Source organism: Danio aesculapii, chromosome 17, assembly GCF_903798145.1.
Source record: "Danio aesculapii chromosome 17, fDanAes4.1, whole genome shotgun sequence".
Lineage (NCBI taxonomy): Eukaryota > Metazoa > Chordata > Actinopteri > Cypriniformes > Danionidae > Danio > Danio aesculapii.
In genome coordinates this window covers 1,501,389-1,516,819 of record NC_079451.1, presented here as the reverse complement: position 1 = coordinate 1,516,819, position 15,431 = coordinate 1,501,389, and the positions used below count along the sequence as shown (strand labels likewise).

General features: G+C 34.6%; 1 protein-coding gene across 4 annotated transcripts in view; it reads right to left on the bottom strand.

Moving 5' to 3' along the window:
* The window catches only part of numb (NUMB endocytic adaptor protein), a 63,457-nt gene that overhangs the window by 11,892 nt on the left and 36,134 nt on the right, over positions 1–15,431 (bottom strand). For all 4 annotated transcript variants that reach the window (XM_056476595.1, XM_056476598.1, XM_056476597.1 and 1 more), the window contains exon 3: positions 10,948–11,022. In XM_056476595.1, coding sequence (XP_056332570.1) covers positions 10,948–11,022 — 75 coding nt within the window. The remainder of the gene's footprint in view (positions 1–10,947; positions 11,023–15,431) is intronic.

Here is a 15,431-nt window from a genome sequence, read left to right as displayed (position 1 = left end):
TCTGTGGTCATAGAGGAATAGCTCACACACACACACACACAATGAAAATATCTATCATTTAGCAATCATTTACACACCCTCATGTGAACACTATTTAATAGCACCTTTTTTATTTAGTGACTATTTTGTATGCGATTTAATTTGTGCACTTTAGTATAATTTGCTCAATGCCGATTGGGTTTAGGTGGTGGGATTTATGCTGCTTTCCTACTATGATAAATGATCAAATGTATATGCTTTAAATGTTAGCAATGTTATAAATGCTCATAAACAAACAGTTAATTGTCTGCCTAATGCATAAATAAACGAGCAGTAATTCTGATCAAAGCTAAAAACTATTCTGTTAATCATAAGACTTTATGCGCTGTACATTATAGTGACTTTTATAGAAATTGTAGAGAATTTTAACTACTGTATTGACAAAAAGTCAAGACAACAAATATGTTCATGTTGATTTAACTTATTTTAATGAGCTAATCAGGAATCAAATCTTAGCAAATCTGATAAAGTTTAACTTCAGTTAGTCAGCTTGATTGATGTGAGTTGAGGTGACTAGAAAAGTTGATTAGCTTCAACTAAAAAAAACTTTTACAAGTCATAATATTGTTTAATTTTACAGCACCTTTCACTTTTACTGGAAATTGACAGCTTTGATTTGCATTTTTTTTAAAGAGCAGCATGAACATGCCACTAAATATCTCCTTTTGAGTTTCAGAAAATAGTCATAGCAGTTTAGTTGAGTGAGGGTGAGTAAATCATGGCTGAATTTACTTGTATTTATTTATTTGGCGTGAACTATTCCTGTGAATGGAATGGTGTTATGGTGTTAGTGATGGCAGCAGCTCTGAGTGAGTGCTAGTTCATTAGGATTCACTCTGATGGCCTCAAATCGCTCTCTAAAAGCCCAGACATATGAAGAACCACAGTGAGAGAGCCGATCTTGGCTCTGGGGTTCACTGATCCCAAACACACATCACAGCCCACACAGAGGAAGACCACCTCAAAATTACTTTTTGGCCACATACACACCGCTATAGTCAACTCAAACGAAACAAAACTAAATTAAACGAAATGAAGAGAAATGGAGCTAAATGAAACAAAGTGAAACAAATGAAACTAAACAAACAAAACCAACTGAAATGAAATGAGTGAAAAAACAAAATGAAACGAAATGGAGCAAAACAAACCAAATGAATGAAACGAAATAAAACAAAGCGAAACAAAACAAAATGAAGTGAAACAAAATGAAACTAAATGAATGAAACAAAAAACAATGAATCGAAGCGAAACTAAGCACAATGAAACAAAATGAAGCAAAACGTATTAAAAAAACTAAATAAAGCAAAACGAAATGAAGCGAAATGGAGCTAAATGAAACTAAGTAAAACAAAGCGAAACAAATGAAACTAAACAAAATGAAATAAAATTAATAAAACAAAACCAAAACAAAACGAAATCAAACGAACCTAAACAAACAAAACCAATTTAAATGAAATGAGTGAAAAAACAAAAGCAAAATTAAACGAAATGGAGCAAAGCAAAACAAAACAAAATGAAGTGAAACAAAATGAAACAAAGCAAAACGAAACAAAACCAAGTGAAACGAAACGAATGAAACGAAACAATATTGAAGGAAATTAAATTAAACTAAATGAAACGAAGCGAAACGAAATGAAACAAAATGAAGGAAAATAAATAAAAAAACGAGACCAAACAACATGAAGCGAAACGAATGAAACAAAAAACAATGAAGCGAAGTGAAACATAATAAAACAAAACGAAGCGAAATGAAACAAAACAAAAATATATTTCCTGAAATAATGTCTGAAGCTATATATTAACTAGCATTTCTTATGTGTACTGTTTCTTTATGATTAATCGTTTATCTATTATTATTTGTATAAAAGCATTGGATAAAGATGTTTGCTAAATTAATAAATGTAAAATAATCCACTAAAAATGAATGACTTTAAAATAAACATCACCTCAAATAAATGAAAATTTACTTTTATATTAACTTAATATAAATGAATATAATTAAATTATATTTGTATAGCTTCTATTTCTCAATATTACCTCAATTTTTAGCCCTCCTGTGAATTTTTTCAAATATTTCCCAAGATTCCATCAATATCTTTTCTGAAGAAATAAATAAAATCAATTAGACTTTAAAAAAAAAATGTGCGATGATCTGCCTAATTAACATAACTTACCTAGTTACTCTAACTCTTCAAACGTCATTTTAATCTACTAGTATCTTGCAAAACAACCAGCAAAATATCCTGCACTGTCATCATAGCAAAGGAAATAAGAGAAATTATTATTAGAAACGAGTCATTAAAACTATAATGCTCTCGGAGTAATTAAAATCTCACAGAAGGGATAATAATTTGGCCTGGTCTACAGCTGTGTGTGTGTGTGTGTGTGTATTCTATAATTATATGCATCAATCCCATTCAGTAAACAAACACACAGTGGTTATTTATATGAATGACGACAGCATCTACTACTGAACTGACACACCGCCGGCGTCATGTTTCTTGTTTACCGATACGTGACTCCACAACATTGCAGTGCTTATCGCTATGGCAACCAGCGTGAGGCAGCACAGAATTTCATACAGCAGTGGAATCATCGTCCCGTTATAAACGCATCCGTCACTCAATCCCTGACCTGCACAGGGTGTACGTGGCCTTTCTAAAACAGGAAGTGCAAGTCACTTCCTGCCACTGGTTTGGGTTTCACTTCAAGTAATCACACAACCGCCATAACCATTATAACCTAATCCCACATCTTAAGGGCGCAGAAAGAGGTGAGGGTTACATGTTACAGAGAGTTGTTGTTATAGTTCATACACACTCACACACGCAGCCACAGAAGGAAAGCGATGCTCATTGGGTTAGAGAGGAGAGGATTAAGGGGTCAGAGATGCTCTTATCTGAACAAAACCTGCTTAAACAAAGAGAACATCATAATGCATTGACATCAGTACATATATGCACACAGATGGATGGAGGATCTGCTGGACATGATCTGCTACTGGAGATACAGGTAAAGAGAGCGTGTAGGAACTGAAGGATGAATACACAAATACAGGATTCTGGAGGCAGACGGAAACAGGAGAAACTAGAGGAAGGAAAGTGCTGTTAAAATCTGCAATGCTCTTTCAGAATCTGCTTTCATTTCCACTGTTTTGAGTGTAGGATACTGCGATGGTATTAAATGTTCTTGTTGGAGTAACTGCTGAAGCGTTCATTATGATATTATCACAATATTATTACGGCGTTTTAGTGCCACGTTAAATAATACAAAAGTCTAAGATTACAAGAATAAATGTCAAAATTATGAGAATAAAGTGGAAATGTTTTGAGAATAAAGACATTAGTGATACAAGATTAAAGTCGTAGTGGTATGAGAATAAAGTCGTAATATTATAAAAATAAAGTCGAATTGTTATGAGATTAAAGTCGTAATATTATGAGAATACAGTCAAATTGTTATAAGAATAAAGTCGTAATATTATGAGAATAAAGTCGTAATATTATGAAAATAAAGTCGTAATATTATGAGAATACAGTCGAATTGTTATGAGAATAAAGTCGTAATATTATGAAAATAAAGTCGTAATATTATGAAAATAAAGTCGTAATATTATGAGAATACAGTCGAATTGTTATGAGAATAAAGTCGTAATATTATGAAAATAAAGTCGAATTGTTATGAGATTAAAGTCGTAATATTATGAAAATAAAGTCGAATTGTTATGAGATTAAAGTCGTAATATTATGAGAATACAGTCAAATTGTTATAAGAATAAAGTCGTAATATTATGAAAATAAAGTCATAATATTATGAAAATAAAGTCGTAATATTATGAGAATACAGTCGAATTGTTATGAGAATAAAGTCGTAATATTATGAAAATAAAGTCGTAATATGAGAATACAGTCGAATTGTTATGAGAATAAAGTCGTAATATTATGAGAATACAGTTGAATTGTTATGAGAATAAAGTCGTAATATGAGAATACAGTCGAATTGTTATGAGAATAAAGTCGTAGTAAATCAAGAATAAAGTTGAACTGTTACTAGAATAAAGTCGAAATTTTACGAGAATGGTTAAAATGTAATGAGAACAAAGTTGTAGTGAAACAAGAATAAAGTTAAACTGTTACTCGAATAAAGTTGAAATGTTACGAGAATAAAGCCAAAATATTACGAGAGTAGTGTCGAAATGTTACGAGAATAGTCTAAATGTTATGAGAATTGTCGACAAGGAAATGTTATGAGAATACAGTCGAAATATTACAAGAACAGTCAAAATGATACGAGAATAAAGTCGAAATGTTGCAAGAATAAAGTCTAAATATTATGAGAATAGATGAAATGTTAAGAGAATAGTCAATTTTAGAATAAAGTCGAAATGTTACGAGAATAAAGTCGAAATATTACAAGAGTAGTGTCGAAATGTTACGAGAATAGTTTAAATGTTATGAGAATTGTCGACAAGGGAATGTTAGAGAATACAGTCGAAATATTACAAGAACAGTCAAAATGATACGAGAATAAAGTCGAAATGTTGCAAGAATAAAGTCTAAATATTATGAGAATAGATGAAATGTTAAGAGAATAGTCAATTTTAGAATAAAGTCGAAATGTTACGAGAATAAAGTCGAAACGTTAAAAAGAGTGTGTAGGAACTGAAGGATATGTTCAGTTCAAATGTTCAAATGTTAAAGAGAATAAAGTCGAAATGTTACGAGAAATGTTACGAGAATAAAGTCGAAATGTTACAAGAATAATGTCGAAACGTTAAAGAGAGCGTGTAGGAACTGAAGGATATGTTCAGTTCAAATGTTCAAATGTTAAAGAGAATAAAGTCGAAATGTTACGAGAAATGTTACGAGAACAAAGTCGAAAAGTTAAAAGAAAAATGTCAAAATGTTACAACAAAGTGGAAACATTACAAGAATAAAGTTGAAATGTTACAAGAATAAAATCGTAATATTACGAATAAAGTTGAAATATTACAAGTCGTAATATTACATGAATAAAGTCAAATTGTTATGAAGATAAAGCTGTAGTAATACAAAAATTAAGCCTTGATATCTTAAGAAAAAGTCAAAATATGAGAATAAAGTAGAAATATTACGAGAATAAAGTCAAAATATGAGAATAAAGTAGAAATATTACGAGAATAAAGTCAAAATATGAGAATAAAGTAGAAATATTACGAGAATAAAGTCAAAATATGAGAATAAAGTAGAAATATTACGAGAATAAAGTCAAAATATGAGAATGAAATCAGTGATACGGGAATAAAGTTGAAATGTTACGAGATTAAAGTCCTAATATTATGAAAATAACGTAAAAATTATGAGAATGAAGTCATAATATTACGAGAATAAAGTGAAAATTACAAGAAAAGTCGTAGTGATACAAGAATAAAGCTTTAATATTATGAGAGTAAAGTCAAAACATATTTATATATATATATATATATATATTTTTTTTTTTTTTTTTGATTGCAGAAACCAAAAGCAAACACATTATTTTAAAATATTAACTTTAGGAAAGTTTGAACTGATCTCTGAATTTTATTAATTAACTACTCATTTCTACGGCTCTTTGTTTTCTAACTGTTAGAGGTCAAAGGTCATCAGCAAACCTTCACCATGAGCACTTGAACAACAGGCCGATTAATCATTATGAATGAGGACGCCACCTGGAGGACATGCAGTGCAACAATAAACAATGATAAACACAAGCGGATGACATTAATAAAGATGAGCCTCTGCAGAGACGCATGCACTTCTTGGATGAAGATGGCAGACCTCCAGAGAGGAAATCTCATTATGGGTAGAGAACGGTCTACACACACACACACACACACACGCACTCATACACAGAAACAGACAGACCTAAAACACACCTCCAGACCCCCAATCCAGTAAAAATGCCCATTTTAGAGTGGCCTTTTGATGTGGCCAGCTTAAGGCACCCCTGTGCAATCATGCCGTCTAATTATATATGTAATATAATTACATTTCACAATGTCAAACTTGTTTATTTACATATATTAGTCGCATGCAAAATAAAAGTGTGTGTACACAAACATTATTTAAATACAAACGTTGTATTTATTATCTGTATTACTTTATTTATTATCTACATGTAACATATTTTATACAAAGGCATTAATTTATACAATTAATTTTATTTTTATTGTAAACTAACGTTTTTTAATTCACTTAACTATTGAGACTAATTATTCGTTGCTTTAGTATCCACACTGAGGTATCGTACCGAACCTTATCACACCCCATCCAGAATTATGGTATCGAGTCATACTTAAAGTACGCACACGCACAAACACACATGCACTCACACAAAGACAGACACGCATGCACTCACGCACACATGTACACACTGCTCGGGGTTACAGTGACGGTAACTGAATTAGTGCTGATTAGTTGTGAAGATAACGAGGTTTGTCCAGTGTGAGCGAGGGCTGATGGGTAACAGGGTCATGGGGAATGACTGGCATGCTAAAGCTGCTTCAGTACAGCTTTTATGAAATAAGTTGCGTTCATTGTCAGCATGTGTGTGTGTTCATGCATGAGCCAAGCGAGACTTACTGGCTTCATGACTACTGAAAACAATACTCAATTCACAAAATGGCTATCTTATGGGATTTAGAAGGCTGTGATTTATTGAAATATTATATATGTGAATAATTCCACAGGGGTCATTTACATGCATGCATTGCAGCATCTCAAAGTGGTGTTCTTTTAATATACAAGCACAACCAGGGTCAAAAAATGTCTTTAAAAATTAAGACATAAATATTAGTGTTGTGCTTTTATTTCTGTACTATTAAATATAATATACATATATATATTTTAAATGTTTGAACTTTAATATTACAAATAAAGTGTGAGTAATTTTAATACGCTTTTAATCTAGCATTATTTTTAAATAGTAATAATAAATAATTATAATAATACTAATGTCCAAAGAAATATTATTATAATTATCCTTATTGTTGTTGCAATTATATATATATATATATATATATATATATATATATATATATATATATATATATATATATTATTATTATTATTATTATTATTATTATTACTCCTATATTATATACTATTTCTAATATTTTTTAAATATATAATGCATTATTTCACAATCATCCATCAATCGTTTTATTATTTTTTGAAAGTATTTTAATATTACAAATATAGTGATAGCAATTCTAACATATTAAAAAAAGATTGTAGCATTAATTTAAAATAACAACAACAACAACAACAATAATAATCTCACAAAAAATTATATATACTTATAATTATCTTTATTGTTGTTGCATTGTTTTATTATTTTTGTTATTAATAATAATAATAATAATAATTATTATTATTATTATTATTAACTTATTATAATTACTTATAAATGTTAATGTTATTTAATTTTATTTTAAATAATAATAAAAACATTATTAATTACTATAACAATCTCCAAAAAATATGATTGTTATTATTATTATTATTATTATTATTATTGTTATTATTATTATTATTATTATTATAAAAATGAATAATATTATCATCATCATTATTATTATTATTATTATTGTTATTATTATTATTATTATTATTATTATAATAAAAATGAATAATATTATCATCATCAATATTATTATTGTTATTATTATTATTGTTATTATTATTATAAAAATGAATAATATTATCATCATCATTATTATTATTATTATTGTTATTATTATTATTATTATTATTGTTATTATTATAATAAAAAATGAATAATTTTATCATCATCATTATTATTATTATTATTATTATTATTATTATAAAATGAATAATATTATCATCATCATTATTATTATTATTACTAGATTTTATACAGTTTTTTTATGTTTAATTTTTTTAATAATTATTTTTATAGGGGTTTTTACCTTTATTAACAGGACAGAGGAGATTTAAAGACAGGAAAGTGTGGGGAGCAGAGAGATTGGAAGGATCGGCAAAGGACCTTGAGCCGGGAATCGAACTCGGATCGCCGCGAGCACCTGGGTGCTATATGTCGACGCACTAACCACTAGGCTAATGGCGCCGACAGATTTTATACAAGTATTTTTTCACAGTCACAGATTAATCACAATGTTTCAGATCACATTTTGAGTCCTAGCTTGAGCATGACGAGTCCTCTGACGCTACACGTCAGCGATGTAACTAACAAACTAGAGATTAATAACGTACGTCTTTATTCAGGGACGATCTTGACAACAGAAGTTACTTTTACTGATTTAAGAGTCATGTGGGTTTACACAGCACGAGTACAGTGAATAATACAATCCTTACTTTTATTTGAACTCTTTTATTTTTCATTACCTGAGAAAATAAACCAGCATTTCCAGACAAGTGGGAGTTTATTCACAGAGCATGAAGATGTCTGATCTCTGAAGTTTCATTCATTCAACTGGATTGTATTGTGGCATTGCATGTAAGAATGAGCAAGATAATCTAGACGCTCTAACACTGAAGCTCTAATGTGATTAAAGAGAAGATCCTCAATAACTCAAACACAGTGTCAGAGAGTGGACACACATATATTTGTTCCTCCTGTGTTTAACCTGGGTGGAGGTGTGCGAGGCCTAGTCAATGTGGGAAATGGACAGCGCTGTGCATTTCCTTTTCACTAAGGAATGTAATGTCTTCCTCTGGACGAGACAGGAAACTCACGCCTGTCCCGACATGCTGACGTTTGGCCTGATGATAAGGTGCGGATTCTGAGATTTTCTAAATTCAATCGCAATTCACTCTTTAATGGATTTTGAGCTTAGTTTAACAGCAGATGGCGCTCTAGGCTACTTTTTAACAGCAGACGGCGCTCTAGGCTAGTTTTAATAGCAGACGGCGCTCTAGGCTAGTTTTAATAGCAGACGGCGCTCTAGGCTAGTTTTAATAGCAGACGCTGCTCTAGGCTAGTTTTAACAGCAGACGCTGCTCTAGGCTAGTTTTTAAAAGCAGACTGCGCTCTAGGCTAGTTTTAATAGCAGACGCTGCTCTAGGCTAGTTTTAACAGCAGATGGCGCTCTAGGCTAGTTTTAACAGCAGACAGCGCTCTAGGCTAGTTTTAATAGCAGACGGCGCTCTAGGCTAGTTTTTAACAGCAGACGGTGCTCTAGGCTAGTTTTTAACAGCAGATGGCGCTCTAGGCTAGTTTTAACAGCAGATGGCGCTCTGGGCTAGTTTTAACAGCAGACTGCGCTCTAGGCTACTTTTTAAAAGCAGACTGCGCTCTAGGCTAGTTTTTAACAGCAGATGGCGCTCTAGGCTAAGTTTTAACAGCAGACGGCGCTCTAGGCTAGTTTAAACAGCAGATGGCGCTCTAGGCTAGTTTTTAACAGCAGATGGCGCTCTAGGCTAAGTTTTAACAGCAGACGGCGCTCTAGGCTAGTTTTTAACAGCAGACGGCGCTCTAGGCTAGTTTTTAACAGCAGACGGCGCTCTAGGCTAGGACATGCGAGTTATCATAAAATAAATACCAATAAACCAAGATAGCAACAAGATTGTGGGCAGATTATGACAGTGGAAATGCAGATCATCCAGAAAAAGGATCACTATGAGAACCAGCCATTTTACACTCAGCATCAGAAGACAGCAGGAAAGGATTTTCATCTCTGAATTATTGTAGTGAATAATGTTCAGAAATACAACATTTACTTGAAAAAGCCCCTGTTTTTGATAAACTTCCTATAAAACTCTATTCTTTACAATGGTCAAATCTTAAAACAACTGAATAAGAAAACTACACAGTAAACAATATCCACAAATGAGCAGTTTTCTGCATTTTGTTATTGATGTTTTTATATTTACCTGTTTATTTCTGCTTTTGATTTGCATTATGGGATCTGGATCTTTCTTCTAACAACTTTTAACCTTGACGAGTTCAAAAAAAGTGACTTTTATTGTCATTTGTAGTAGTTTGCAGTGCTATATTGTCTGGGTTGTTGTATATTACGATACAAACACCTTGTAATAAACTGCAGCACCATTTCTGTAATTTTATTTCTCTAGATATTACACATTAAATGATTTCAAACAACTAAAATATCAATAAAAGTCACGTTGTTAAACTGTAGAGTTGAATTTTCAACATCAAAAGTCGACAGCAGAGATTAACATCCCATAAACCGCAAATAAACAGAAAATGAACCACAAAATATAGAAACTGTTCATTAAGGGACATTTTTACACTGCATTTTTCATCCAAACTTTGATCAAAGGTTCGGAAACGTAGTTTATACTGGAACTTTTAAATAATATAAACACAAGCTAACTGATAAGGTATATTATTTTCTGATTAAAGGGACCGTTCACCCAAAAATGAGCATCCTGCCATCCTTCCCTCATCCTCCACTTCAAATCCTGTTTGAGTTTCTTTCTTCAAATGAAGATAAACTGAAGAATGCTAAAGCCAATGACTTCCATGGTATTTTTAGTCTCTTTTATGGAAGTAAATGGCTGCTTTTTCCCCCAGCATTCTTTTAAAGATCTTCTTTTGTGTTCAACATAAGAAAGAGACTCAAACAGACGTGGAACCACTTGAGGTTGTGTAAATGGGGAGTAAATTTTGATTTTTGGCTGCACCTTCCCTTTAATCAGCATGATGATACAAATGCCGTCTACTGAGCTCAACTAGTTTTAAACCTGGAACATTTTGTGATTTTGTAAAAGACAGAGGAGGAAGAGAACAGCGGGAGAAGACAGACAGACAGACAGACAGACAGACAGACGCTTTAAATAGATCAGCTGGTGTCGTCTGCAGGAAGTGAGCAGACTGTTAAGGTGAATAACAGGAGATCTGACAGAGGAAGTCAGTCTGTGTGTGTGTGTGTGTGTGTGTACCTACCGTCTTCAGCTTCTTCACAGCTTCTTCACATATGTGCATGCCACGGGACTCCTCGACCTCCACGTGCCCCAGATACTACACACACAAACACACACACACACACACACACACAAACAAACAAACAAAGAGTACTTTAGCTTTGAAATTCAGACTCTGTAGCTGTTAACGTGTCTATCTGCGTGACAAAAGATGTGCAGATGTTGTTAATTCAAAATACAGACATATTACCTCTATAAATCAATGAAATACCCTCTTAAGGCCCAAGGTGTTCTTTTAGGGGGTACTCTCACTATGTACAGTTGCCTTGAACCGGGCCAAAGCACGCTTGTCCCCCCTCCCGTCTCCCCCGACGGCCCGCACTCACATTACATTCGGGTCCGGGCACGCTTACGTCATCGATGATGCGCAGGTCAGAAGCGCTCTCGCTCAGCACAGTGGACATTTCTTCAGTTATATAGTCGTTTAAGTCACTTGATATCCAGCGACACGCAGTCAGATATTTCGCCGAACAGATCCGCCACTTTTGACGCTCATAAACAATAAACAAGTCCTCGTGCTGCAGGAGTTAGGAGGTTTGCTGAAGGAGCGGAGCTTTCGTGCAGTGAGCGTTTTGCATCTTTAATAAACTACGACAGATTGCGTTCATTGAACAGTAAGAATGATTAATTAACGCATATGAAACAGTCCCTTAAACGTCATGTCTCGCTTTCAGTTTCGGGCTTTGGCATGTTTAGCACTCACACACAAACGTACCGCACCAAAGCCCAGGTGAACCGGGCTCAGAGCACTCACACTTCTCAAACGATCCAGGAAACGGCCCTGGGCACGATTCGGATAGCATAGTGTGAGTAGGCCCTTACATGCATTTTTTATTCTCTGTGCTATTTGGGCTTATTAGAACCTAACTAGAATAAAAATCTAAGCATCATCATTTGATATGATGTACTTTAAGAGAAAAATGATGTCCATTTATGTGGACTCGTGGTCTGAATTCACATAAAACTCTTTTTCCTGAATTTTTTTTAATGCATATTTAACATATAATTTTTTTTTTTGAACTTGCTTTTACTATCAGAGTGTAAAAACAAATTTTTTTCCCCATTTTGGACAGTTAAAACTAGTGTTTGGGACATTTCATCCACTGAAAAAAAGTGTTGCATGCAAAACGGTTGCAAACAATTTATTTGTGTTGAATTTAAACAAACAAATTAAAATTGAGCAATGTTCAACTTAATTTGTTTGTTTAAATTCAGCCCAAATAAATTGTTTACAACCACTTAACGTAAAAAAATTAAGTAAATCCAAAGAATCATCTTTGAATCATTTTTTTCAGTGTGTGCTGCAAAGCAGTTGCAGGATGACACTGCATGTCTGTAACAAAATCTAAAACATCCACAGTGTTTAAAATAGCCACTTAAGAGGATGCAGTAGTCTCCTGTAAAAATGAGGAATTACTGTTACGGTTTGTACCGTATTTTTAAATTGTACGGATTTATTTTACAGTGTTGAGTTAATGATTAACAAATAACCAAGTAACTATTTGCTCATGCTTAATAAATGATTCATAGTATGTAGTTATAGTGCTCTCGAAGAAACAACACAGTGGCAAATCCCAACAGTGCATGACACTCCACTTCTCAGTCTGATATTTGGCGCCAGTGTATCAGGAAGTGATGATTTTGTTCTCTTTGATTCACTGGATGGAAACGCTGCTTTATTCACAAATGTTTTGGAAACACAGTCAGTGTTTCCTGCTCCGACAGGAAGAGGTCACGCAGTCGTGTCTCTTCCTGCTGGAGCTCCTGTATTGCCTTCCTCTGCACACCACTGAAGAAGATTTGGCTGCGTCTCGCCCTGGAGCCTCATGGGAACTCTGAGGTCAGGCCAAAGGGTGGACGACTATTGTACTGAGAGGAAGTCCTTCCCCTTCTCCCTAGTAAAACACACAGGAGCTGCTCCACTATTGTCAGTTTGTTAGGAGAGACACCGAGGAGAGCACCTGCTTATTAACACTGGACATATCAAATCGATGAAAACTGCTGAAAATAGTTGATCAAAAACCAAAAAATACAGGTTTTTAAAAGCTAATTAAATGAATTTAGGAAACATTTTATGTTTTAACATTCTTTTATGGTTGATACACACTACCTGACAAAAGTCTTGTTGTGGATCCCAGTTGTAAGATCAACACATAATAACTGGACTTCTAATTGATCTTTTGGAAAAGTGGCAGAAGGTGGATTTTTCCCATGAATCATCTGTTGATCTGCATCCCAATCATCACTAATACTGCAGAAGACCTACTGGAACCAGCATGGAGCCAAGATTCTCCCAGAAATCAGTCAAGTTTGGTGAAGGAACAATCATGGTTTGGGGTTACATTCAGTATGAGGGTGTGCGAGAGATCTGCAGAGTGGATGATCAACATCAACAGCCTGAGGTATCAAGACATTTGCGCTGCCCATTACATTACAGACCACAGGAGAGGGACAATTCTCCAGCAGGATAGCGCTCCTTCTCATACTTCAGCCTCCACATCAAAGCCCCTGAAAGCAAAGACGGTCAAGGTGCTCCAGGATTGGCCAGCCCAGTCACCTGACATGAACATTATTGAGCATGTCTGGGGTAAGATGGAGGAGGCGTTGAAGATGAACACAAAGACTCTTGATGAACTCTGGGAGTCCTGCAAGAAGGCTTTCTTTGCCATTCCAGATGACTTTATTAATCAGTGATTTGAGTCATGTCAGAGATGTATGGATGCAGTCCTCCAAGCTCATGATGGAGTCAGACACAATATTCATTCTGTTTCCACTGCAGCATGAGCACATATTCTATACTGGACATTATTGAAGGTTCAGTGAGCAGACTTTAGTCTAAGCAGAGTCAGACCTTACTGTCCTAATCAAATCATTAATAATCAAGGCATGATCAGATTTTATTGTGCTCAAATAAGTGTAATCTAGAGGCCTTTGCCTTTCATATAAGACACTTCTGATACCAAATGATCAACTAGAAGTCAAGTCATTATTTGTTGTTCCTAAAACTGATCAGGTAGTGTAGTCTGATGTAGGGGCTGCACACACACAGTAAAAATAATGATTTATTGGATTTACTCCTTTTTTTAAGTTAAGTGGTTGCAAACTATTTATATGGGCTGAATTTAAACAAACTAATTAAGTTGAACAGTAATTAATGTAATTTGTTTAAATTCAGCCCATATAAATTGTTTGCAACCACTTAACTTAAAAAAAGGAGTAAATCCAATGAATCTGGGTTTTTTCAGTGCACTGCGTTTTCCTCTAGTTGAAAACATTTTTACTTTTTAAAATGGCGCAAGGAGTCATGTGACTAGAACTAACCAATAACTAACTAACCTTTTCAGTAGTAACGCTAGAATTATTCAGACAAATGCAGAGCACTCAAACACTGCAGTGCTGTTTAATTTTCTCAGTCTCAGACTCAGTCTCACGCATCCTCACGCACACACACACTCACTCTCACACACACACACACTCTCGCAAACATACCCATACACACACGCACGCACACATATACACTCACTCTCACGCATGCTCGCACACACATACACACTCACTCTAACACATACACACATACACTCACTCTCTCTCACACACACACACTTCTCAGTCTGCGCTGTATGGTGTGTATTTCTGATCAGCAGGTGGAGAAATAAGAGCCGAGATGATGAGAGTGAATCTGGGCCACAACAACACGTCGAGCTGCTCGTTTACCCTGACCTCACAGCCTGACAGAATAAACCAGAGGAAAAACACAGCAGTCAACACACACACACACACACACACACACACACACACACACACACACGCACACACACACGCACACACACACACACGCACACACACACACACACACACACACACACACACACACACACACACACACACACAGATAGAGAGACAAGCGTTCATCTCTGCTTTCAGGCTGATCTATTTGTGGGTAAATGTGGTAAATCAGAGACACGTTCAAAGAGGATGAAGACTGCATGGTGAAGATTACAGCCAATCACAACAAACTTCAGTAGCTGGGATGTCATCAGCCTGTGTTCATGTGCGTTTGCAACTAATAATCAATCTGTAAATATAAGCAGCTTCTAGATCAAAACAGTCTGCAGAAATGTTTTGATTGACATTCTCCCTTTGTACGTGTCATCAGAGGGGGAAAACCCCGCCTACTAGTGACCATCTCTCCCTCATTAGCATAGGATGTTAGTCTTGTTTTTGAATCTGCCACTATGCTGACACACAGGCATTTGTAGCTCCACCCTCTTCTGAAAAGAGCACAATCTCCCGGGAATAAAACGTATTAGCTAGCCAAACATAATAAAAGGTCTTGATCTCAGCCAGACGCCAGGGACTTTAACCCCCTGCAACAGTTATCTGTGGCGAGTAACGTCTCGAATCTCACTTATATTAATTACACTGCTATCCCCACAGAGACAGATC